General features: G+C 40.4%; 1 protein-coding gene and 1 long non-coding RNA gene across 2 annotated transcripts; one reads left to right on the top strand and one right to left on the bottom strand.

Moving 5' to 3' along the window:
* Positions 1-2: 2 nt before the first annotated feature.
* Positions 3-23,113, bottom strand: slc43a1a (solute carrier family 43 member 1a). The gene is made up of 15 exons (XM_088431276.1): positions 22,893-23,113; positions 17,872-18,032; positions 17,079-17,271; positions 15,880-15,935; positions 15,148-15,224; positions 5,341-5,433; positions 5,058-5,191; positions 4,847-4,974; positions 4,526-4,672; positions 4,411-4,446; positions 4,202-4,337; positions 3,074-3,203; positions 2,905-2,978; positions 2,672-2,795; positions 3-2,342 (listed from the first exon to the last, which is right to left on the bottom strand). The coding sequence occupies exons 2-15, from the start codon at positions 18,023-18,025 to the stop codon at positions 2,145-2,147; spliced, it is 1,680 nt and encodes a 559-aa protein (XP_088287402.1). The 5' UTR covers positions 18,026-18,032; positions 22,893-23,113; the 3' UTR covers positions 3-2,144.
* On the top strand, positions 6,092-10,792 carry LOC148413731 (uncharacterized). Its single transcript, XR_015867587.1, has 3 exons — positions 6,092-6,292; positions 10,044-10,212; positions 10,372-10,792. It is a non-coding gene; the product is annotated as an uncharacterized LOC148413731 (long non-coding RNA).
* Positions 23,114-27,243: the final 4,130 nt, after the last annotated feature.

Genomic DNA, 27,243 nt, shown 5'->3' with positions numbered 1-27,243 from the left:
TCTTATTTCATCAATGTTTTTAATATGAAATGCACAAACTGGTTAAATGTTCTATCTAGTATTAATTACTTCAAGCAGGATTACATTAGCAACTGTGTTGACTGATGGAATACAGAATAAAGGACAATGTCAGAGGTGTTGATTAAATGTCATGTGCAAAACCAGCTCTTTCCAACTTTCCAGACAACAAGCATCGTATTAGTTTCGATGAGCTGATAATATCCGATTCCACGTTCCGAAAGATCGGACTGCAGGAACGATAAATCAACATCACGAACACTTCAGAAGTACACATGCATGCATTCAGGACCCTGATCACCTCTATACAATTTACGGTCCAAAACACATTCGATTGAATTTGGCACAGTTGTGTTCAAGTCAGCGTTGCCATGGAGCCAAATGTCTGAGAAATGCAGCCACTATAGACAAAAATACACAATGCAATTTCTGCATATATTTAAAAATGGAAAACTAAGTAAATTCACCAAGTAAAGCCATCATTTAAAAGCAGCTATAAAATCAACATGTGAAGACACTGAAATGCAGAGTCAAAACAAATCATCCGTTTACAAAGTGATTGCCTAAGTCTAAACTGTACTGTAGTTGCATTGTACAATGTTACAGCAGACATGAGTTCACTCAATCATTTCATCTGATGAAACTGCACAGAACCTAACTGAGCAAACAACCTCTGGACAATACACCCGCAACCGGACACACACACCATATATGGTAAAGCAAGTAGAATACGCGTCATGAAATACATTACAACTATTTACAGGAAGTAAATTATTCTGGCTGGATTGTTACTCGCGAATCAACACGACAGGAAAAGCAACAGAGCGAAGCCTACACAGGCAATCATCTTGGCACGCTACAAAACATTTGCTGCTCCGACAAATGCTTCCCTTTTGAAGTCTAATGCAACTATCGTATAAAAATACACTTTAAATACATATTTTATACACACACTATCATTTTTGTGCATAAAGCAGTACAAAGTGTTCAACATAGAACACACATTGTGTGTTTAAATTGAATAATCAGTCGAGGCTTCCTATGGTTAAATTGGCTCCATTCGGAGTAAAATGAAAGCACAAGGAGAAAACAATGCACTGACTGAACGTTGTTTTTGTTAGGGGAAATTGATATTTTCGGTAAAAAAAAAAAAAGTAGGTGGACATGTGGTGCAGTCGGCCGCAGAGAGACAGTACGAAATAATGAAATGGAGGAGGTAGATATGGTGTCTCTATAACCAAGCCTATCTGCAAAGTAAATGTAGTTCAGGGGTGTCAAACTCATCGTTATCATGGGCCACATTGAATTTATAGTTTCGGAGGGCCAGTGTGACAGTGAAGTCAAATCAAAGTGTGTTTGTCACACATTTACCTAATTTTGAAATCGGAGGCCGGTCAAAACGGGAACAAAAAAACGCTTGTTTTTTTCTGCATCATAAAATGTAAAAGTTGAATACAACTTGCAATTTTGGCATTTTAGCTAGAAACTTGAAAGTCAAATCGGCATTTCACGGGCCACTTGAAATGATGTGGCGGGCCAGATCTGGCCCACGGGCCTTGAGTTTGACACATGCGACCTAGTTGATCACGTTTCCTCATCAATGTTTTCAAACAAAATGGATCTTGGTGGAAAAGGCACGATTAGTAATAATGCACGAAAAACTTCATTCAGCACACACTGAACAATACTGAAAAAAGAACGTTTCTACTCTTTTCCGAGCTGCTCTTTGGTGTTAGCGAGGATTGCGACGATTCGTCTTTGAAAACTCCATGCAAGCGTTTCAAGTACCGTGATATCCGCGGTGTAATGGCGAGGCCACACTAGGGCGGATGTGCGCGTTGTTGAGGAGAACCCATGTATGGCTTTGAATGGCGCTCGTTTGGCTCTGTGACAACATCAACCCCAATAAATAACAACAACAAATGATGGTGACACGGTTACACTCTCAGTCAATGCAAAGCGCCGGCGGGCGAGCCTGGGGGCCGGGAGGGGCGGCGGGTCCTATCTTAATCTATAACATGGTTTACAGTGACCCAAAAAACATTGGACATATTGCTGCTTATTATGAAGGCACGTACAAAAATAAATCCTATAATTCCTCAAATCCTTGCTTCTGTTGGTGGCTTTTAAGCCTCGACAGCCGCCTGCCCGTTGCCGTGGTGCTTGTAACCGTTGGCCTCCGCGTGGTTGAGCGCTTGCATCTCCTGGCCCGTGGCCCTCTTGTTTCGGGCCTCCTTTTGCTTCACCAAAGATCTGCGGTGAAAGAACAGGTAACCAGGCAACAGGAAGCCGGCCAATGAGAGGATCAGCAGGCCCACGTTGATCTGATTGGATTAGAGAAATGTTTATGTTAGTCCAATGTTTTCCGACCTTTGTAGACCATGAAGGCAAATAATATGATAACATCACCAAAGCGAAGGTGTCAAAAATGGATATGCAGATTGCACTTTCTGACGCTTAGTGAAAGTTTGGGGGCGTAACAGTAAAGAGATTGAAGACCATGGTTTGTTGTACTGCCTTAACTCATTCAATGCCGGGAACGATAGAATCAGCAACTGATTCTATGGTGGATGTGCAAAAAGAGCCTTTTAATGTACGGGGTACATTTGCATTGATGGCTAATGTTTCACAAAAAGTCCAAACATGTCCTCACCCAGTGGGGGTTTCCTTTAAGAGGGCCGACCATGGCGATGAAGAGCGGCTGCTGGAGCAAAGCGACCACGGCACTAATCATGGACTGGAGGCCTGTCAGTGTACCAAAGTGGTTGGATGGATAGCTACGATGGGAGAAATAAATGGTTATCAAAAGTGAAAGAAAAAAGGAAGTAACCCTCAACACATGAGCAATCAATTTCGGAGGCACGTCATCCAACAAGCTCCACTCACACAGCAGCGTAGAGGCCTCCGCAGCAGGAATGGATGAATCCTCGGACCATGGTGTGAAGGATGAAGGTCAGGATCTAGCGGACAGACGAGAAAAGAAATCAACATTGCCGGCTGCCTCCCGACACGCAACTGCGAACGTTGTTTCATTAGTTTCGCGTGTCCACGCCACCTGCAGCGGCAGAGAGTCGATGAGGGAGCAGCAGCCGAAAGCGATGAGCAGCAGGTTGGTGAGGACGAAGGCCCTCATGACGTTGGTCAGCTTCTGGATCATGCGGTCTCGCTTGGTCCCGCCGGTCTGGCTGAGGGGACATGGTTGTGTTAAAACCACCGGCGATAAAACTGGCCACACGCTCAGAGATTTAACCGCCTCTGCACACAGGTCAAAATGCTCGTCTGCGTTAATAAGCTGGAAAGCTCATGGAGAGAATGTCAAAAGAAAGATGTCTAAAACTATCCTTTTTAAAACCACAGAGCTCCTACAGTACACAAAATGTCCTTACACACATTATATTGCTCATAACTGACTTACTTTGTGGAGATCTGGGGGAATCGATCAATGGTTCTCAAGTGGGGTTATGGGTACCCCTGGGGGTACTTGAAGGAACTCCAGGGGGTACTCAAGATTTTAAATAAAACAAACATGCAACAACCCTTTAAAAAGAATTATCGAATTCATTATACGTTTCAGGAAAATATAACTTGTATATATGGACCAATAAAAATTAAGTTTGAAAGGTTCTAAAGTTTAATAAATCAGACACTGTTGGCATATTTTAAGATTTTTGTTTTTTAAACCCAAAAATACTTCGCACTGGTTAAGGGGTACTTTCATAGAGGGGTACATCACAGAAAACTACTGTGAGAACTACTGTAATAGATAGATGAAAAAAACACTGTCTGTCAGTCTACAAGTTCCAGAAAAGAGCAAATGTGCAGAACTGACCAACCAATTATTTATCAAATTATATACTCTCAAATTTCTCGACTTGGTCAAATCTAAAACAGCACAATTAACGTATAAAACATACAATAACCAACTTAACAGTAACAATATTTAAAAGCTGTTCGAAATCAAGAGGGGTTGCTATTAAAATTTAAGGAGCAAATGTAATGAAAATAAGAACCAACATAAGGCAAGTGTGTGTAATTAGGGGTCAATTCACAGAACGTCTATAAAATAAAACTGAAAAGTCGTGAAGCAGAAAAAAAAATGTTTATATAGCTCTTATTATAACTCATTGAAGGAGTGCAAGACTGCAATATCCCCTGGATCTAGTATTTTCTCAAGATCCACTACCTCTTTTCGCTTTCTTGGGAGAGGGGCTTGTCCTCTTCACACTCTTTCATCTTCCAGTCCATGATGTAACCAATCAAAGGGCACGTGACAAGGCACAGCAGCTGCAGCGTGCCGAAGATGGATGAGTAGAAACTCACTGAAAGAGAGTGAGTAAAGTCAAACCAGGACCCCAAATGAGGCATTTGTGTGTTAATGGAGCCACCGTTCACCTTTCTCTGCACTCTCGATCACCAAGTCTTCCGAAGCTGTTAAAAGAAAAAAAGTCATTTTGTCATTGAACTTAACTTGTTTTCTGTTACTGGGAGGAAGCACTGGGACACTCACGGTGTTCTTCTCCATGCGTCACCATGAATTCCAGCATCTTGTTCATGGCACCCATGAAAAAGATGATCCTCAGCTGGGACATCCCCATCGTGACCAGGCTCCACAGGAAAATGGGGGAGAAGACAGAGCGGCGGAAGGGAACAGCATCTTCAGAAAGAACAAAAAAAACTTTGTTTTAAACATAAAATCAATTAGAATCACAGATTAAGTCACTATTAGGAACAACCCGAACAATCGAATGAGATCCAAAACAAAACAGGAATTTTGACCATCTCTATGAAACAATAGTGATTGTGACTGCTTGATTTGTTTTTGACATACTGGGCCCAATATTGCCTCCGTTGGGAAGTTTCTCCAAGGACTGTTGGATATCGCCATTCTTTTCCCTCAGACTCTCTCCAACAACTTTCTGGTCTGATGATGGCGACGCTTGCAATGTGAGAATCTTACTGTCACCCACGAAAATCAAACAAGATCACGTTGGGATGAACTTTGTCATGTTTGGAGATCATCCAGGACACCGCGCTCTCACCTGTAATCGACTTCTTCGGGCGTCGGGAAACCTTCCCTTGGCCAGTTGATGAAGCAGTTAACAAAGACAAATCCGGCAAGGCCTGCCCAGCACCACATGATCACCTCAAAGGACACACCCGCGTCGTAGATGAGCTGGAGAGTAGAAGAAAAAAAAAAAATCTATCACGTCTGTAATTCCTGCTAAAGTCCATTATAGTTAGGAGAAACTATTTGATCAGTTACATATATCAATACATTAAGACTGTGATACAGATTCTCACATTTTATTTATTAAATATTACCTTGACTCCAGGGAAGGTGACAGCAGATGAGGCATAAGAGCCAATCATCAGAGACATGACGGTAGAGCTCAAAGCACCAAACATATTAGGCAGCTGGTAACACAGAAGAAGCATTTCATTTCTTTGATCACCAATCAACCAACCAACCAGCCTGTCTGTCTATCTATCAGGGACGTGCGGTCGGGGAGGCAGATTCTCACCTGTCATCATGACAAGTAAAAATAATAAAGAACGATAACATTAAATTTATATAAATATTTGTCCACTGATTTTTATGTATGGCTGGTTTCAAACATTTTGTATCGTTAAAATCGCTGAATTTGCCTATTTCCTGTTCAAATACAGGGATGAAACGAGAAACAGCGACGAGTCAAGCTTCACTTCTGAATGCGCAATCATCATAAACTGCGTTGATACGTCAACTGGCCCGTGCTGCTTGCCGTATATCTGCATGGAGTCAATATAATTTTTGCAGATACGTTTTTTTGACCTGATTGTCCACAGTCTGGCTAATGTCTTTAACCATTAAGGTTTGATGTTTGTTAGTGACATATTTAGTTTTGCCGATGGGAAATAAAACCGCAGTGAAAAGGCATAGGGTGAGGCAGGTAGTTCTCAGCCGCAAGGAAGAGGGCGTACGTGAGCAAACGGGTACTTGTTGCGCTGTTCTTCTACGCAGAGGCACCAGGCGAGTCAAGTGCTATTGATTTTGTATTTTGTGACGTCAGACAGCCAAAATGGAAGAGGATCATACACCTGAAAGGTTTGCTTCAAACTACGGCACAGAAGATAACGCGCTCTTTTCAAACGGAGTTGTACACCTGAAAAGTATGGCTATGTGGTTATCTTTCGAAAAACCGTCTTTATTGCTTTCCCTGCCGTTTGTTCTCAACTTGTGACAATGTCTGGACTAACACGGGATATTGCGCATGGACTTCATCTACAATTTAAGGTAAGACACAAACAGTTTTCATTGCAATCTTATAAAAAAAAAGACATTAGACTAAGAATAATATAATAGAATATTTAACCCTGGAGAACCCACGGGGTCGTATCTAAATTCTGGCCTTAAATTAAATAGTCTTTGTTTTTCTTTTCATGCTTTTCGTGAAGCAATCTGTATTAAACTGATTTAGGTGTCAGAATAAAAGTTTTAAAAACAACTGAATATTGCACTGGAGGTCAAAATTGAAATCTGTGGTTTTGTACACCACTCTATAATCTCAATTATGATGTATAGATTATAGAATTACGACGGCCAACACATTAGTGATGCGCCGCTGCTTATTATGAACATTATTTCTTACACAACCGGTTCAAATGATTAGCTCATTAGTAAGATCTGAGGTAGCTTGAAAATTATCCTAATCAGGAGTATTTAGGAGAGAAAATCGGAAAACCTGCAGGATACCGACCGGCCCTCGAGGATTGGAGTTCGACACCTGTGGTGTAGAGCAAATGCAGGTATTTTTTTTTTTTTTTTTTTACCTTTACACATTTGTAATATGTACCGTGTGTGTGCGTCCGTGTTTTGTGAAGAATGCTGATGAGATTTGAAATAACCAGTAGCCAAGTGTATAGGCTACCCTTTTTGGTTTATATATTTGTAAATCTGACAATAAAGGAGCCTCACCAACCATGAACCTCACGTCACTGCTATCTATCTATCTATATCTATCTATCTATCTATCTATCTATCTATCTATCTATCTATCTATCTATCTATCTATCTATCTATCTATCTATCTATCTATCTATCTATCTATCTATCTATCAATTTTTCCAATCGTAACCCTAAAAATCGTCGGATAAAGTTTAATTTTAAAAGGGAAACTATTTTTATTTTTGTTGAGAGCGCTCACGCTTTTTTTTTTAAATCTCTTCTTTCATTGTGTAACTCTGACCAGCAGGGGGCAGGCATCTCCCGTCAGTCCTTTTTCTTTTTGCTGGAGAGCACGGTGCCAACATCTTCCATGAGAGTCAGCCAGACCGCACATTTCCAATGCAGTACAATCGGTGTGAACTCAATGACACCTGGAGTGTGTCAGTCATTTTAACACAAGTACATTCGGTGTCATGAGGACTGAAAGCAGCAGACTTCTGACCTGACTGGACGCTGACCTTGTATAACCGAGTCAGACTAAGCTATACTTCCACTCATGTTGCATTTTCCACACATTCTCTGTAACGGCGGATTACAACGCTGATGAACGTTGGCGGGAAAGAAAGGCTGGCACCAGGCACTAAGACATCACATATCAGGTTGACCTGTTTACAGTAATAAGCAGCTTAGCCTCTACAACAAAGCGTCTATTGTGCCACACTCACACTCAGTGTACTTTAATTACAAGTTTTCAGTGGGCCAATGATGATTATGAGATCACATGTGACGGATTGTAAGTATGCTGCCCCACAAGCTCGCTGTTCTAACTAAGTAATAACCTCCATGGAAAACCTAACTACCAGCATGGCAAAAGTTTCCGAACTCTAGACTTAATCAGCTTGTCTCCCTTTTATTCCGCTTCCTTGCAGAAGTAGAGTCGTGAAGTATTGATTATTATTTAAAAGAGCAACTACACTAGTACAGTATGCATCCGGTTTCTGTAGCATTAGTCTTTGTTAAGGTGGGACAATCAGACATTACGTTTTTACTGGGACAATCCAGATTGTGCGCCTTGTGTCCCGAGTCACGACGGATTTCACAAGCGCTATTATTTTGTCCCGATTTCACCTACATAGGTCGTGTCTTGGCGTCTCTCTCTTTTTTTTTTTTTTTTTAGTAGACCAGCAAGCCTTTTGTTTGGGCCACGCATAAGTCACCTGCAGTTTTCATAGCAATTCATATAAGAACAATTAAATAGGAATTCACTCTTTACTCTCACAGACAAGAACCAGAACTGCTTCCTGCTTCTGTGTCAGCAATCATGGGAAATGCAGACAAGTCAAACTTTCTGCATGTTCCCTATATTTTTATGTTTTTTGTCAGCTTTGCCTAATTATCTGGTCTCTTAGCTTCCAGCAACTTGTATTTCCAGGTGATCTAAGATCTGGGATTCAAGCCTCTGTTTCAAAGTGGAGTTTGGATTTTCTCCCTGCGCTGAAGGCCGTCTGCCTTGTGACTTGAAACCAGTCCAGGGGCGTAAACATCTCTCAACAGTTTGACATTATTTTTGTCTTGTTTTGAGAAGAAGTAACGCAAAATAATCGACCAGCCAATCAATCATTCGGGCCCGCCTTAATCCCTCTAAGAGCGAAAGCAAGAGCAGACACAGAGTCATAAGCCTTCCAGGAACTTAAGATACTGAAAAGCAGAAAGACGTGAAAACGTCAATGTTTTCCAAGTCTGTGTGTTCTTGGCTGCTGACTGGCGATGACCTTGGGGGCAAGAGTGAGAGCTGACACGATGATGATGACGGTGGGTAAACAGGAAATTTAAAGCTTTCCTGAGGATGTCGGATGGGCAGAGAACACCCGTCCCCATTCATGACTTCTGAGAATGGACGAGTTGAAGGCCTCCAGAAGTTTAGTGCTGCATTATTTAAGATTTGTTAAAGGCAGGCAAGAGGGCCCTCAGCCAGATATGTGAGTTAACAGCTTACCGATGTATTCTTCGAGATAAAGTCTGTCTGCGCTCTTCCAGCGCATTTGGGTCTGGCATTGACGGTGTTAAGTGCCAAGGCTCACAAGGGGCAGCCGGGGAAGAGAAGTCAGTGTCAAATGGAAAGTTGGCTGCTCACTTGTCACCTACCATCATATCAGGCTCTGCTCCTGGTGGGCTCAATCACCCGAGGCTTGCAGTGACTTTAATCACCGCTAATCACTCAAGACAGTGGGCCAAATTTGAGGTTTAATTATGTAACACCGGACTCAGAGGGGAAGCGGACTCCAGGCAAAAAAAAAAAAAAGGTGCTCGAATTAGGAATAATTAAGGCTGAAAGGAGTGTAAATGAGTAAGGACGGAAATAACCTCATAAAGCGGTGACTCCCCTAAACAATCCGAATTTGGATCAGATCAATGTTTCTGAATGCCCGTTGTTACATACTGAGGTTAGTACAGCTGGCACAGATAATCCTAGATTCCTAAGAATATGGTTGATTGTGATTCAACCAGTAGAAATACTGTGGATTCAAGCAATAGTTCTGTTGCCGAAAGAGTCCCATGATGACATGAGTTTAGAACATTCAGAGAACAATAAAAAATGAATATATGGGGTGTAACAGGTCAGAGAGATATGTACCACAGTTTTAGGGCTAAGCCATATTTTATTTTTCGTTTTCAAGTAAAACTTGAAAATAGAATAAAACTCCACTTTTCTTAAAGCGGCAGTCTGCGTCTTATATTCCAAAATAGTTCTATGGTGAACAAACTGTTACTCATACAAATGTCTGCTAAAAGAAAATCAAAAGAAACACCTCATGTATGAGATGAAAATAATTTGTAATTATTAAAGTATCAGAGCTAGTATCTGCTTAATGCTGTCAAAATCAAAATACTATTTTACCGATTTTTAATATCAGGCTGCGAATTTAAATCTGACTAATGAACGTCAACACACGTCACTAGTGAGAAACAATGTGAAATGGAAAGATACCCTATTTATTACAAAATGGAAAAAAAAATCCTACATCCACATCTTAATCAGCTTCTCAGCTAAAAATAACAAAGTACTATAGCCGGATTTTTTTTTTTTTTGCTTTGACAGCTGCAGTCCTTCTTCAAGAGCTCCCAGCAGGAAACACCAAACGACAACTGATTAGCGCTGAGCATGTTGGAAAACTATCACTTGAACCTCACCCTCGTACAGCTGCTTTACACATGTATAAAAAAGATGAGATGATTGTTGCCCGATCACGTCGTCCTCTAATAACAACGTGAGACTTTTAAACTTCCTTTGTGGTTGACCCTGAGTGACTTTACAGAGGCTCCTCCATTCTTCCCTGCTGTGTTTTATTCTTCGTATTTGCTGAGCGCTGGGTATAGTGACAACTCTCATCATAGAGTGAAAGAACACGTTTTTTTTTCCACCGTAGTGCGATCCAACAGCGCCCTGGAGGGAATTCCACGGCTGTTAAGACGCCGTGCACGAGAGGCTTGTCTTCATTCCTGCAGTGCCAAGCGTAGAAGCCAAACCGAGTGTGATCATTATTAAGATGGGAAGACACGCCTTAAAGGTATGCTGGAAGGTGTGTTCTTATAATGGTTTGGCGGGAAAGCCTACGTCTCTAAGTTGAATAACGTTGAACTTGTTTGAACTTTAACGAGTGAGTTGGCCGATTTTAACAAGTGCAGTACTTCATTTTCTAGTTCCACCCCCCCCCCAAAAAAAATAAATAAATAAATAAATACTTAGTGAAACAAAGCTGTTTTTTATGGCTTAGTTCAGTATGACATAGTTCAAAGTGCAACATAAAAGAAAGCGTGGCCAGTTTACAAAAGCAAAGTCAGCGTTGCCAAAATAGTACAGTGCTTTAGATCATGCATCATCCTTTCTTGGATGATACTTAATAAACTAGTCAATGCACAAATTATGCAACGTATTTTTGCTCAGTCTGGGTGTTATACCAGTGTAGTAGGATTTGTATCCCCCGTTCCTGCAACTTGAGGTGACATGCGACTGTTCCAACTTTGTTTCGTCAAATAAATAATTAAATGTTTCAATAGGCCCTGCGTTGTGCTCACTGATAAGTTGTTGTTTGGTGCATTGAATGAGTTTTTACCTAAAGATCTTTCAGATTTTCTACTGTGTAAGTGATCATTGAACATATATTCAGTCAACCAGCAAGTACACTTCCCTGCTATCTTTTTTTTTCATTTTTTTTTGGGCAAAACCGTAAATTACATTCCTCTCAGTCCCCCATTGGAAACGTGCCACCGGAAATTCTGTGCTCGCTCCAATTTGACAACATTTTCAATAATCCTTAGATGCAGAAACAGTCGAAATTCTAGTTCCAACATGCATCGAACGTGATTGTCTAAGTAAACCGTTATATTCCTTTTTAATTGGTTGACTTATTTATATTCTGACAACTTTATGATTGACATACACTTGGCCCAACCAACTGGCTTGGTGGAGTTAAAAACAAAACAAAACAAACAAAAAACGAGCCATTTGTACGCAACATTCATGATTTGTGAAAAAAAAGAAGAGTAGGGCTGGTAAAATCTGTTGTTATTCAGGGTGCAATGCTCATAACCGGGACTGTCCCGGTTAAACCGTTACGTCGGGTCACCCTGGGCTAGCATGTCATCAGCTTAGAGACAGAAGAGTCTTTTCGCTCCACAGCTGACAGTAGCTGCTTATGCTACTTGCAGGTAGACTGGCTGTTGCATCAGTTACCGTAAGAATCAATATATTTGCACCACTTGTAACATTGTCTGCTCTCACTCGCGGCAGTTTGACGTGTGCATGTGTTTTGCTGTCAGACTAATTGTTTCAGGACCGATGTTAGCTGCGTACACTTGGCTAGTTAGCATGTGAGGAGCTATAAGAAGAGCGGTTTAGCTTCATTGCTAACAAAGATGTTATGCAGTAACACATGTGAAATTGATTTATTTCTCTGTTTGGCAAAGAGAAGCAAAGAAGCAGTTTGTTCGCAGCAGTGAGATGGAATTTCCCTGCCGACGAAAACTGTTTGTTCAAGGAAATCAAACTGTTGGTATTTGGTCAAGATGCCTCCAATCAGGAAAAAGTTGTAGTTGTGAGCCTCCAACTCCTCTAAAAAATCAATACCAACACTGTGAATGTCATTCAGTTCTGGAAGGTGGGGAGGGGAAGGCTCAATTGAGGGTCAAACGAGGACGACTAATATGTGTGTGTGTGTGTGTGTGTGTGTGTGTGTGTGGTCCCGAAACCAAGACCGATCTTGAGGATTACAACCCAACTTTTCACAGTTGTTTGCAACTGCAATACTTGGATATAAACATACTTAAATATTCAGACCACGTTCTTCGAAAACTTGATAATGATTTGATGCCATGATAGATGTTAGCATGATTATAACTTCTAGTTCCTTCAACTATCAGATTTTGTCAGCTATTATTTGCTCACTCCTTTGACCACTAAGTGAATAATTAATGAAAAGCACACAAATATGCATTTCAAAAAGTTGTGCAGGAAAAGAATGCCCGTTTATCACAGGACATGGGTTCACCAGCCAATATCTCCAGTCGTGAAGACATTTAGGGCCTCTTTTTATGAAAACATATAAATAAAAATTGCTTTTTGCTCACACGTTTTAAACAAACATGTCATGATAATGGCATAAACACCAACAACAATGACCCTCGAGATTCCTGTACTTTTTTCTTGTTGAATTTGACAACAAAAATGTATTTTGTGGAACATTTCTTACAAAATTAATCAACATAAGGCAATTGTGAAAAGTTGTTCAGTAAATACAGGCTTAAAGGCAATTCAACAAGGTTAAGAGTTTTAGTTTGTATTTTTATTTATTCATTCATTTATTTATTTTCACATTGACACTGATATTTTTCTTTCAAAAAATCAAAAATAAATATTGGCTTCAAATATCGGCAAATATCGGTGGTAACGGCTCTGGAAAAAAATTTGGTGACACTACTGCTGACTAGCAGATTGGAACGCTTGTAACTGAATGAAACCATACTCTGCAGATTTGAATGCCAGCGATTTTTCAATTAACAAAGCCAAACAAATGATTTCTTTCAACACAAACGGGGAGAATATGCGTGTAGACAAGGCCTTAGTCCACTTGAGTTGGGGTTCAAACTTGCCTCTCGTCCAAAGTCAGCTAGGATAGATTCCAACTCATTTGCAATTGTAAAGATCCCAACTGCTATAGAAAATGGATGGAATTTGTTCCAGTGCCAACTCTTAGTAAAACTTACTTGTATCAAACAAAATTGTTTCACATGCAAATATCTCTCAGCTAAAGTGGGCGGACACCCGTTCAAGTCCAACGTCATCCGCCGATATTCAGCTTTGGATGTCTTTATTTATTTAGCGCTCATTTCATGCGTACCCAAACACGTGGACGCATTACGCAGCCACATGAATCAAGAGGGAATTGATTCGTTGCAGCCTGATGCGCAAAACAGAAAGGGGAAGGGTAGGAGTCACAGGACTAAGAGACCAGAAAGCGTGGCCTTGACTGTTTGAAATAGAGGTGAGTGGGCCGAGAGCTGGCGGGTGGAGGGTGTGTGGCCGATCCAGGGCCGCTATTGGTAGAGGGGAGGGGATGGAAACATACGCTGCTGCGGGGACAGTACGAACCAAAATACTTGCCAGGCCACATGAGGCGCAGCAACAATAAAATGCACTTGATGGCTGTTCTTAGCAGCTGACACATCACACGCGAGAACACGTGTTTGATGTAAATGTAAACACAACACACACTGTTGCCTCAGCTGAAGCAAACAGAGGCTGCGACCACGCTAGCTACCAAAACCTGATAAAAGAGCACAAGGCTGATTTTCTCAGCGTAGCTCTTATGCAATGCGGTCAATTGAGAATCGGGTGGCTTTAACACGAGCGGCTGTCAAAAAGTGCGTTTTGGCGCCACTTCAGACTCACGAGGAAGATGGGCGTGCGCTTAACTCAGAACACGTGTTCCACCCAAATCATATCATGATTCTTATTTGTGTGTGTTTGTGTCCTTCCCATTTAGGACACTTGTCTTGTACTTTGGCACCTCTAAACATAACACTAAATATTTGGAGTGCACTGCATGGTGGACACGGTCAAATCAGCTATCATAAAAAGGGCACGTAGACTCTGTGACATGTCTGTTGACAGGTGAAGGATTATTTATTATTCACCAATGCGAGCTGAAATACCAACTACTGTGGAACATCTGCTGTAACTTGCTTTGTCATAAAACCTCAATCAACTGTAAAGCATGTGGGTCTGGTGTTGTAAAACAAACATATTTTTTGGAGGATCTAAATTGTCACTAAGTGTGAATATACATACTGTAAATGATGTTTATTTCTTTTATACCCTGCAATGGATGGATAGAATTACAGTAACTCACTACAAAATGAGCGATAGTTTAGCAGATAGCAAACAATTCTTAGAGAAAAGAGACATCAATCTGTTTAACTCCGTTGCAATGTAAAAGTTTGCCATCAAACTAAATATCAAACGAAAAGAATAAGGGGTTGTGTGTTTAAAACAACCGCGTAACATTTTGCTAGCATTACGCTAATACGTAATTGGAAACTCCATTAAGAGGGCAAACGAATATTATCTGTATGTAGTGTTGACTTGAAAAACAGCAAGCAAGTCCAAGCACAGTCGCCTTAAAGAACATTTCTTGATTAGAGAGTTGAAAGAACCAATTGGCATCGAGTGGAGGAGACATAAGAAAAGCTCCACTGGAAGCCGAGTAGTAAGCAGTAGCAATGAGGGCGGCATTGAATGACTTATGCCGTTGCGGTAAAACAATTCAACAATTCAAATGTCAGAGGTGTCTCCGTGTCTGGCCATTCCATGCTTAATTTAACGTTTAATGCCGAATGAAACAAAATATTCTTTCTCCTGCACGTCATTTTGAATGTAATAAGGAGGACATACTCGGTTCTGTCGCTGAAGAATGATGTTCACAAAGCAAATCGACCAATTTGATTGCACGGTTTATTTTGAACCTGGCCGAACAGCAGTTGTGAAATGCTTTCCAGACCCACTTTCTTTCGCTCAAGAAGGTGGGCGTGGCTTTCCAGTCAACTTTAAAGATCCCACTAAATACTGGCTGTTCACAAGGACTTACATGGAAACTCAACATGAATGTTTTTTGTTTTTGTTTTGTTCTTTTGGTTCCGTTTCTTACCGTGAGCGAGGTGAAGGTCAGGCAGATGCCCCCGAAGCCGTTCAAGGACAGAGCCAGAAAGATGAGGGCCGACAGTGCTGCGAGTAAAGAGTTAAAAGCCAAAACTGTCATTGCATTTGTCGCCAGATGCTGCTGGAATAGCCACAGAAGTCTCTCATTTCACCGTGTGTAGTATGTGTGTGTTTATGTGCAACCGGAAACCTACAACTCTACGCAATGTGATACCGTGACTACTTTCATGGCAGGCTGCTTTTCGCACAGAGGGGAGAATACATTCAAAGGACATTACACTAGGCAGAGTTGTCGTGAAAAGCCCGTCTAAAATGTGTATTAATGTGTCGTTTGGGTCACAAGCAGCTGTTGTGAATTATGGTGAAGGAAAATTATGCTGAAGGCAAAATATGAGACACTATGTTTACATGCTATTTTTGTGAAGGCAGAATATTTGTGTTGAATCTCGTTGGATTGCGCAGGTGTTCTTAATGAAGTGTTCCAGGGCCCGCATATTTAAAAAGCAGCTGATGTTGTGGTTGATGGCAGAAGAACTATGACTGGCTTGCGATGACATCATTGCATCGCACGCATGTCTTTTTGTTCTGCTCTTGCCAGGGGATGCATTAGTGAACCAAATCATTTTTGAGAACAACGTGTGACAGAGCTGAAGGTTATGACAGTGGATGGTTTCATAGCTGCCATATGTGAGTGTGTAGGTGAGTGTGTTTCTGCACTCACTTGGTGGGTCATAGGCGGATACGGCCATCATGATGCAGGATAAACCAAAACATGAGCTGTAACCAGAGAATGTATATTGAAGCCTCCAACATGTGACATCATCTAATTGCTGTACATGCATACCACTCTCAAAAGTGTGTCAGAGACATCTTACTCATCAAGGTAGGACTAAATGCTGTGTGACGCAGATGTACAGTAGCTATTGTGCAACATGGCCAGCACACACGTGAATTATCAGGGGGAGCAGAAGACATTTGCAATTCATTTTTTACGTTTAATCCTTAAAAATAGCATTTCACCAGCGACTTCTTCCGAATATTTGGAATTTCCATTCTCTGTTTGAATTCCTACAACTGACAGGTTCTGTGAAACGCCCTATAAAATTGTGCTCAACACGCACCCAAGTCTCAGCACACTCATGCCCCACCTGCACTCATTGACTTACAAAGACAACAGTCCCTCCTCCCACTTCGGGAATGCACTCCGTCTACTTTTTACTACTCCAGTTGTATGAAAAGAATCAAATACTTTCACTCAATGTTTTGTGTACCCTACATTCTTATGACTGCTTACTCAGATAAGAAACATTTAAGTCACTCGCAGTCACGGCTCAAAAAAAAAGAAACTTTGGATTTTTTGATTGGATATCATCTCCTATGGAACCACGTTATTTATGCATGTTGGTGGTTAACTGATTGCTTGGATCAGGGATTCTCAAACTAAATTAAATCATTAAAAATACTCAACCAATTGTCCTCCAAAATTGCAGTTAATTAACTCTGTAATTCATTAAGTGTTAAATGAACACGCGAGTTGAAGATTTGAAAAAAAGTTTCTTGAGCGATCAGAGAAGTCGTTACATATATCAAGCCAAATGGCTAAGTTAGCGACACTGCTTTTGGAAACGAGCTTCTCCGTGTTCGCAGCCATGTTAGTGAACGTAATGCACATCAGCGAGAGATGATGGATAAATACTAAAAGTGTTTGAGTTTTCTTTCCATTAATTTGATTTGCATTGCAGGTTCTTTATTATTAGGCCGAATAATATGAATTTAGATCAGCACAAAAACAAATGATCAGTATGCTTATCAAAATGGAAACTTCCTTGGCTGACGCCCATCCTAACAAAAAATTAGGAGGAAATAACCGAAGCGGTTTTTGAGCGGGGCCACCCTAAGTCAAGACTTCCAAAGCATTACCTGCCCATCAGGCGAATAGGGCGTGGCCCAAACTTGTCCATCAGGATCCCAAGGGGCAACGTAGTGGCGCTGAGCAGGAAGGAGCCGATGGTGAAGCCCAGATTCAACATTTCTTCTTGGTCTACACAGCTAAGCCACTCCTCCACCTCTCCGTCGGACGAGTTGCCCAAAGACACCACAACCGAATCGTTCTCTGTGAACGAGACATTACACAATGTCCATTATAAATTATGTGGGACCGCATTTTGCTAAAAGACAGTAAACCTTCCCATGTGATTTCTCACAGCCAATCAGAATATCGTTAAACTTTAGCGTCGTCCTCTTTATGAATACTTACACATCCGGTGCATGCAGCATCATGCTCTGAGGCTATTTTTTTTCCCCCCCAGCTAGAACTGATAAACAATCAGAGGCACTTCAAATGCTGGCAGGTGTGTGCTGAATCCCATTTAACATGTTTGAATGTGAGCCCAATTTTAAGAGGGTGTGCACACTTATGCAACCACATTGTCTCAGTTTTTAATCCACAATATCCACTTTGGGTGTGTGAAATATGAGGAGAGCGTATCAGAATGATCCATAGTTATTATGCTATCGTTTTTTTAGATTCGTTTTCAACTCTCATCCTGTCGTATGGCTAATTTGCACACCTATGTGAGTTACTACATTAGGCATGCATGATTACTGGCATTGTCACAATTTGAAGTCTAAACATTTTTTAGACAATGCAATCAGCACGGCAGGCAACTTTAATGTTATGTATTGTAAATAGCGACACGATGTCCATCAGTACCTGAACAAAGGTGTGAATAGAAGCCCTCCCGTTTCAGCATGATGAGCAGCGAACCCCAACCCAAAAGAACAGCCGAGCACAGCAGATTCTCGATCACTGCTGTCACTGCCATCCACCAGCGCCTCCTGTAGGCCTGGAGGAGAGAGGGTGCCATCTCTGCTCTGCCAAAGGAACACACGAGGCCATATTATTCACTTTTCAAACGACAGATTTAACTTCAAACATTAGGAAAATGGTGCAGTTTGCTTTAAAAGGCAGTCAGAAGAATAACATATTTATTTTGTTTACAATTCCAGAATGACCTCAGCATTCACTGTATGTAGGCGGGTTGCGACAGCCGCTGGCACGGCTTTGCTCGAAAGATAGCTGGAAAGCTAATAGGCTTGGGCCTCATAATAATATCAATAATAATAACTCACAATCTTGCTCAATGCCTTGTACTGTATCTTTACCTTGTTGTTCCCTACAAGTAAACCTCAGAATTCACTCTACAGGGTGTTTAAATGATTTTTGAAATGAAGTGAGGAAGAAAGAGTGAAGAAAATGAATATTGTTGTGCCCTTGTTTCTAAAAATCAAAAAATGACATTCCAAAAGTGAAACAAAAGTGGATACAAATGAATAAGATGGGTCTCATAATATTAGTTATTAAAACTGTTTTAGTTTGGTCACATATTTCTTTTTGTAATATAAATTGAGTTTTTATTTTAAGTTAGGATTGCAAATTAGTTTAAAAAAGGTGGGTTTTTTTTTTTTGGGGGGGGGGTTAGCTGCTATGAATATATAGTCAATTTTACAGTTTGACTGTCCATTGTCTTTAAATGTTATAAGCAGTCATTGCATAGAGGCTTTAAATATGATGTGCTGTGATCTTGTTCCTGTGCAAATGTAAAACACAGGTTCATTAAAAGTTCATTATTTCAAGTACTTCTTTACATATAGAACGACAGCATTTTCGCACCACTTCCCTGACGAGGTCCAATGCGGTGAGCGATTGTTTTGTTCCCGTTTGAGTCCCTTAACACCCGCCGTGTCTCTTTTACAATGCAAGAAAGTCATACGGACGGCATTTGCACGTGAATGCTCCGCCGCGAGGATGAGTGACGTCGCTCTAGCATCACCTTACCACAACACGGGATGGGCCATAATTTAAAGGTGTTCCATACACTGTACAGTGCACACACAGAAATATAACACACCCAGTGACGGATGACGTTACGGAGTAAACAATATCAGGTGGCTGGAGCGAACATTTCTGCACACATAGGACAGGTCACTTCAACCTGGAACATGACTGACCAATACAGTCATGACCACCCTGACATACACACACTCTCTCTCTCTCTCTCTCTCTCTCTCTCTCTCTCTCTGTCAAACACACAAGGCTGGAAAACATTTCAAGAGGAAACATGAGTCCAAATATAACCAGCTATTTTATTTGGTGTTGACCAAGAAGATGCGGACGGGGTCACAGGGAAGGAATTCTTTGGCTGCGAATGAGACAAAATGTAATGAAGTCTGTTATATCAGGAAATTTTTCAGCAATTATTTCTTTTACGTTCACAATATAACGTCATTCTTTGACTTACAAGTGCCCCAATTTAAGATTTCGTTTGATCCACAGGGACCGGATTGAATGGTGCCAGGGGCCGTTCATTTCCCCAACGCAGGCACCAATAGCGCAGATTGGCATGCGTGTGCCACCGATGACCCAAAATGTGATCATGCGGCAAGCGTGTAATGTGATTATTCACAGTCCAGCAGGACTACCATTATGCTGAAAAGAGAATTCCAAAAAGGGGGAGTGGTTGTTGGTAAGTGACACCCCCCCATCTTCACACTACCCTACACACATGCAAACACAGCAGGTAATCTCAAGAGATCAGTATCTTGATCCAGCTATGAATTGTCAGACGTTCAGGAGAAACTGCATGGAAACTGCAATAGGGAAATGCGGGATGTTTAAAAAAATACCGTAAATTAATAAGAAAATCACTCCCTTTACATTACTGTCACACACATGCACCACTTAGTTATGCTGCCATTTACTCACAAGACATTTAAATGTCTTGTGAGCAAATGATTAATTGATCTAGTGTCACATGATTCTGATTCTGCTTGCATTCAAGTAGTTTCCTGAGTAAAAGCATTAGAAGCACTGCAGCTCTAAATGAAGCTCTGCAATACACTTGTACATGGTATCTAGGCACAAAGATATCACTAGGTTCCAAAGAGTATTTTAATGTGATGGCAATACATGATATATGCGGCGCCAAATGCCTTATTTGTGACATTAAAGTAGCTCAAATAGGTTTCAATTATTTTAGCTATTTATCTATGCAAATAGCTATACCTTATTGAGTTGCATTGTGAATGAGACTGCACATTAGTGAATGAAATTCCAGATGCCAAGAAAAATCCCGGCATTAACACATGCACTGCTATTAGACACTCCTAAACCGGGAATGCATAGTATATGCATTAGTGAGGAGACTAGATTAGAACGCCACTGGATTTCACGTCCCTGACATCTACTTTTTCTTTTTCTTTTTCTTTTTTTTGTGCTTGGTGATACGCTGCAACAGACGTGCATCTGTTAACCAAACCAGTATCACACCTGTCCAAAACCGGAGATCATGATACGTTACATATTGTAAGTATGCTACAGAAAAATAATTCATAATTTATTGCATAGGAATGTAGCATGAATAAAACTAAAAATGCAAATTGCACGCCTTTAATTGAATGTGGGTCAATTTCCCTCAAAAAGGTTGCTGTTAATAATTTAGTCAAAAACAGCATCATAAAACGAAATGTCACTTTAGTCCTTGTCACTTTAGCTCTAAATTATTACATTTTTAAAAATATTTGAAAATGGTTGCTTTATTGAAGAGTCATGAATACTTTCACAATTTAATATAAAAAATGAAATTAACACAAATATATATTTTTTTATCACTGTTAACCCAAATTATTTCACAGACCCCACTTTGAAAACCACTGGTCTAAACTCTCATTTTGTTGTATTTAACAAAATAAAAATACATAATTCCTTCATAATTAAGGGGAAAGGTGTGTTTATACAGGAATTGTTTTTCACCAACGAAAAAAAAAAAATTACATCTGCAGCCCTACAGGAGAAATACAGGATGCTCCCATTAATTTAAAGACACCTATGCTGATATTTTGCAAAAATTTTACAGATTTGTAAACAATATTTTTGAAGAGCTCTCATTCAAGCTTAGAGCTTTCGTTTCATCTCATTAAATATGTTGCTCCAACAGTGTGTGGAAGTGAGGTGGGGGTATCCCACAGTCCTTGTCAGATGCGTTTAGGATCAACACACAGCTCGCAACAGCAAAGTTGACAAACGTTTGTCACAGCACTGTGAAGTGTGCATAAGTTAGACGGAAGCCTGCCATATTAGGAAAATGCTTCCTGAAATACATGCGCTCTACCAACCAATGAAGTGAATGATGCAATGTTACATACATAGATAGATAGATCTATTCAACTCACTTCAACATAGTTCCAAGGCACCAAGATTACGGCAAAGCACAACTTTTGTCTAACCGAAACACCTGTTCTCACTTCAATGTTTGTTAATAGGCACCAAGATACCACAAAAGAGCAGCAAAGCACTTTTGTCGAGCCAAAGCTCCAAAATTGACCTCACCATAGTTATGTGGCGCACTGAATCCACAAGATGGTGAATTCATGAAAGCCAAACCCCAAACATGTGTTTGTTTCTGAATGTACATAAAAAGTAAAGATTTGTTAGACAAACAAATGCTTGTGTAATTTACGGACGTTTTGGGATCACTTTGCAACTGTATTTTAATTTTGGTCGTGCAGAGTTAAGTTTTTTTTTTTTGGATGATACTTGCTGAAAAATAAATGAGAATCCGTATTGTCCAGTATACTTTCCATTATTACACAATGATGGCACATTGAACTTTCCCTTTCAAGTCCTTTTGTTGGTGCTCCCATTCGGATTTCTCCACGGGGTGTTCCTGACCTCGACCACTCGTGTTTGTGGACTACTGCGGGACACCCAAAATTGCATAGACGACGCGGGCATACGGGCGATCAAAGTTTGGGACACGCAGGATCTCCGTCCGATGCTGAGCGAACAGCTGTTTCCCCGCGGGTCCGGTTACCGAGTATCGCCGGGCGGCCTTCGGACCCGTCCCGGGACCAGTCTGCTGCCACGTTCACGTGCATGCCCCGAGTTCGTAATTTATGCGACACGCAAAGCAACCCTAGCAGTATATATCGAGGAGTCATCCACTTAATAGTTTCCGCCCAAAAATGCATATACAGTACAAGGCAGAACCACTCCGGGTGAGTCACTTCAGGAAGAAAGTAAAAATGTCAACTGCAAACACGCGGTTTCATCTTTTCAGTACTTGAGTTGAATACGAAATTTTAATGCGCATGACGCACAGTAATTTGAACGAGTGCAACGTGATTGCGGTTTGTAGAACATCACACACGTTAACAGCCGGTTCCCACGAAGTTATTTCCCTAAATTTAATTTTACAATTTACGCGGAGTCAGTGAAGGGAGCGTTTTTTTTTTTTTACTCTGCAAGTCAAACGCGCCTGCGATCATCTTTTTGTATACAAGCATGCTTTTGTGTATATCAATCAAGTAAAAAGTATAGGTGAGCGCTACAAAAAGTGTTTTGCAACGTCTACATTTCTTTACCATAACAAATAAAAACGTTTCAAAATATAGCCTATACAGTGAGTCGAGTTTTCCATTGACATTTCTCCCCTCCCTCATGGTCACTTCCTAAACAAGCAACTTGATCCTCTTTGTTTTTCCTTCCTTCTTTCAAATTCTTGACAAGTTAAATCATCCCCTGATATAACTCGTCTGTGAATTATTCAACAATTGTGCGTAAATATAGTAGTGTAAATGCCACGTGTGGCGAAATTCAGCCGGTTGGTCCAGTTGCGTTCATGGCGCCACTCAACACAATGGACACCACGAGAGAGGAAAAAAAAAACGACTTACTGTAGTTGTGTTGCTTGTCACAGGAAATATTTGTGAAGCTGAGTCGTTTTGGGCTTTTCTTTAGTTTAAATAAAAATTGTATGTATTTTTAAAGTACATATACGTATAAAGTAATGTCTGAGTCTCACAGCAAGTAGAAAAAAAAGTTATATGAAAACCAAGTTTCTTCCCAGTCTGCCAGCTTTCTTTCCTGTTTTAATTCCAGAGAGTCCACGCTTCTTTTGTCTCGTAGGTTTCATTTCAAGCGCCCCCTCTTTTGCCTAATTTGACTTCTAATCTCCTCCCAGTCCCTCTCTTCGAGGCTTTACTGCCGTTAAAGGGGTGGAGAGAAGTCGCCACCCTACAGCCGTCATTCCACTTTTTTCACTCTCTTTTTTTTTCGAGGCGAATGTCAGCAAAGCGAGCTGAAAAGAAGCCATTCATCCAACAAACCAGACTGACTGTTAGGTCTTTATTACATTGCTGTAATATGCTTTCTGACTATTATAATCTGTAAAGTACTGTGGGCCATTTCAGAATTGGAGGACAGCTCCTGAAAGTTTCATATTATCCGGATAAATATGCGCAGAGGTGATTAGTTAGATCTTGTGCAAACTTAACATTATAACCTAAAAAAAAAAAAAACTGAAAACAAAGAATTCTTAAAGATTAAATTCAAACTATTCTACAAAAAAGTTAAATACAACTGAACTGTACTGTTTAGGCGGAAATGATTTGCTGTACCACCAGAGGGAGCCAGCATAACACAACTTTGAGGATCACTAATCAATAGCAGAAGAGAAGAAAACGAGATACATGACTCAGCAGAGATGACATCATCCATTCATTTTCTAAACCACTTGTCCTCACTATGCTTGCAGGCATGCTGGAACATAACCCAGCAGTCTTTGGGCACAAGGTGGAGAATACTCTAGGCAAAATTGCATGCCCCAAATAGAAAACAGACATTTACCCTCACATTTACACCTACTCATGCATGTTTTTGAGAAGTAAGCAAAGAATGGAGGAGACAAGTGAAATCGTTAGCAAAATAATGGCACCTTCTGCACTGATAACCGTCGCAGCTCCCTCAGCCATATTATCAGAAAGCGACATTCAATTTTTTTGTTTTTAAACTAAGAATGATCGTTACTAGTTTATACAATTTCATAGATTCACTTTCTTAAAACTGTGTGACACACTATTCGTCAGTAGCAATGGTGTTATGTGTGACATTGGGAGTCACCAAACATATCATTATGGTTTCTTAATAACTTTACTACATTACTTTACTCCTTAAGTGATGGGAAAAGTTCATTATCTATTTTGTGGGGTGTTGCAACTTGGAATGTCATTAATATACGAAGTGAGACTTCTTCGTAAAATGAATAATACATGCCTCCAAAGTTCAGGCTTGTCTGTCGGTACTCATATAATGGCAGGGCCAGAAGATACCCTGCGTGTGTCTGTGTCTCATGTGGGAATACTATTGGGAAACACATGACAGGTTGCAGCCCACCAAAGTCAATATGTTTAGTCACACGTCCCACAGAAGGCCTCTTGCGCAATCTTTTCACTGAACTAATGCTACTTTGTTCTTCACTGTTTTATTTTCAGCGCTAAGCTCATGAGTAACACAAAAAGTCTTACTGTGAAATTGATGTCATTGTCATTAACAGCCCTGATACATTTACATGATTCAAAAGCTTTGCAGAATTGGGTCTTGTCAATTACTCAGGTTTCTCCGGTATTGCTGATATTTGAAGCCTTCTCTGTCATGAGACAACACCCCGGTGTTAAAAAGGTCATGGATTTGAAAGTGCACGCCATCGGCTCACCGTTCCTCTAATCACATGTTATTACTGTCCTGGATTGACTTCAGGTCTGAGATGGAAGCCTAATTCTCCTGGAAAGGTCTTAGCAATTCCTGCATTGGAAATTGACATCCTGCTGGGAAGTATCCACATTGCAGTTATTCAACGTATAGCAGTTTGCCCGAGTTCGAGTCGTGTCATCTTTTTTCTTTTTCCAGGGTCAGCCTAGGAACTCAGGGGCCCCAGATTCTTAATAAAATAATCCCACCGGAATTTGTGTGAGCCCTCTCCAGCTGTGGACACCTGGAAATGTCCCTTTTGACCCCACCTGCATTCTGCACTCCCCAATTGAGTCAGGACACGTCAGCTCAGTTTACACTCAAGCTCACTGTGCTAATTTTCTCAAGCTATAAGAAAGAGTGGGCCGGTTGCACGAATGCTCCAAAATTTTTGGCGGCTCGTAAAACAACTAAGCAATGATTATTTCGAGTAAAAGTTTTTAAAGCACGGGTCACCAATCTTTTTGAAAATGACAGCTATTTCTTGTACATCTATATTTTGGCCCGTTTTACTGCCCCCTATTCCCCCTCCCTAACTGTGCCAAGAACTGAAGAGAACTACCACCCTAGACTCGTCGACTGTACCTGTGACATTTCCTTTCACTAGATGGACATTGATGCTCAGAACCAGAATCTGTTTAAATTAATGTTATTTAGCTGTTGACTGTGAGCCTTGGAAGATCTCTGAGGAACACCATAAAAGGTGGCCGCCATCTTTGTGAAATGTTCTAAAACACATCGACTGAGCACTTCAAATGTTTCTATAGTACTCCATAATGAAAAAAAATACCCCCAAAACAATTGATTAGTTTCGTACATGACCTAATCTGTTGCTCGCACTCCTTTTCTCACCAATAATCATCCATCTGCTTGAGTTAAGTAAGGTTGTTGAGCGAGTGCCAGCTTTTGAAACATGATACTACTTTTGGCATGGTGACGTCTCGGAATTTTGTCATGCCCGGAAGAACTGGTGGATAATTTTAACTGAAACTTGTCAGCTAATTGAAGACGAGGGTTTCCTGAGTAGTAGACGGTATGGCAGAAGGGAAAAGAACATTGAGAAAAAAAATGAACTGATACCCATTTACGCTAATTCACTTGTTTTTTTTTTTTACCAGATTTCAATAGACAATATAATATAAAAGCCTTTCCCTCGAATTACACAAAAGGCTCAATTTCTTCAGAATGCTTAATACGATTTACAAAATATTTCTTTAAGTTTAATTTGAAACCGATCTATCTATCTATCTATCTATCTATCTATCTATCTATCTATCTATCTATCTATCTATCTATCTATCTATCTATCTATCTATCTATCTATCTATCTATCTATCTATCTATCTATCTATCTATCTATCTATCTATCTATCTATCTATCTATCTATCTGACATCTTCTGTGTATTTATTTATTTGTGCAGGAGTGCACATTTTTTTGTAGGTTACTCACATGAGAACCAGGTGTTTGGTCATTCATATGTGTCTGATGAATAATGATTGATTTAAAAAAAAAAAATGCCCCCATATACGCACCTGTTGTGTTTGCTAGCTGAGGACCGTGCAAGACACGGCACATCTTGGAGCCACTTTCCAAAAAAAAAAAAATTTTTTTTAATTATATATACAAAAATACCATTTGTATTAGTAATTGTCAAGCAGAAGTGACATTGTGGTAGTGGGTGGGCGACCAAATCAAATTGCACCGAAAGGCCACAGAAATGGTTGTGCCAGCTTAAGCACTATTACAAATGCAATGATAATACCCATAATGATTTTTTTTAAATGCCTCTGCCAGATAGATCGCAATCCTGAGTGTCCGGAGTTCGCTGCACATTCCAGGACGCAAACTGCCTTTCAATGGCGCCATCTTTTGTAAAGAAAGCAGCAGTACACCTTTTAGGTACCTAATTGGTTGAAACAATATAGTAGACCAGAGGCTATAGACTCGTTGGGCATAGTGTCCCCGTTTACAATAAATAAATAAATAAACGAACTGTTTACTTACCTCATCCAGCTCAAAGTGACGTTCAAAAGATTGAGTAAGTCTCAGAATCAGGCAGTTTTAGTAATACCACAACCCTTAGGTAAAATGGGTACGAATTAGCAACACCGTGTGGTGAACTAAGAGAATGAACGTTTTTGAAGCAAGTGCGCTGCTGTGTTTCAGAAAGCCCCTTAAACGTTCACGTAGTTCTGCGCAATTCATTATCGATTACTTGACGTACGGTCATAATAAAAAAGTACGTTGATGTGTGAGAACATATGCTTTTGCATATTGCTTTTAAAATGAATACATTTTGTATCGTTTTAAATCTTACATATTGTACTTTAACAAGTGTCATTAATAAAAACGAGGTTCATCCATTTCTGACGTATTTTTTTGGTGTTCATTGGATTGTGCATAGCTGATGTTGTTTAAAGTTTATATCATCAATCATAGCTGAACTCTGGGCCTTTCCTGCTGCTGTTGTGATGGTCGTGTGATTGTGACAGGGTGA

Source organism: Hippichthys cyanospilos, chromosome 13, assembly GCF_059441005.1.
Source record: "Hippichthys cyanospilos isolate Australia breed blue-spotted pipefish chromosome 13, RoL_Hcya_1.0, whole genome shotgun sequence".
Lineage (NCBI taxonomy): Eukaryota > Metazoa > Chordata > Actinopteri > Syngnathiformes > Syngnathidae > Hippichthys > Hippichthys cyanospilos.
Note: the sequence above shows the minus strand (reverse complement) of the source record. Positions and strands in the feature narration are given on the sequence as shown.

Bases quoted from the DNA above. Each gene is read 5' to 3' on its own strand.
- slc43a1a (XM_088431276.1), bottom strand. From the start codon at position 18,025: ATGGCACCCTCTCTCCTCCAGGCCTACAGGAGGCGCTGGTGGATGGCA. The intron at 4,447-4,525 runs GTGAGTGTCCCA...TTCTTTTAACAG, and splicing joins GACGCATGGAGAAGAACACC to CTTCGGAAGACTTGGTGATC. The intron at 2,343-2,671 runs GTGAGGACATGT...TAATCCAATCAG, and splicing joins TTAAAGGAAACCCCCACTGG to ATCAACGTGGGCCTGCTGAT.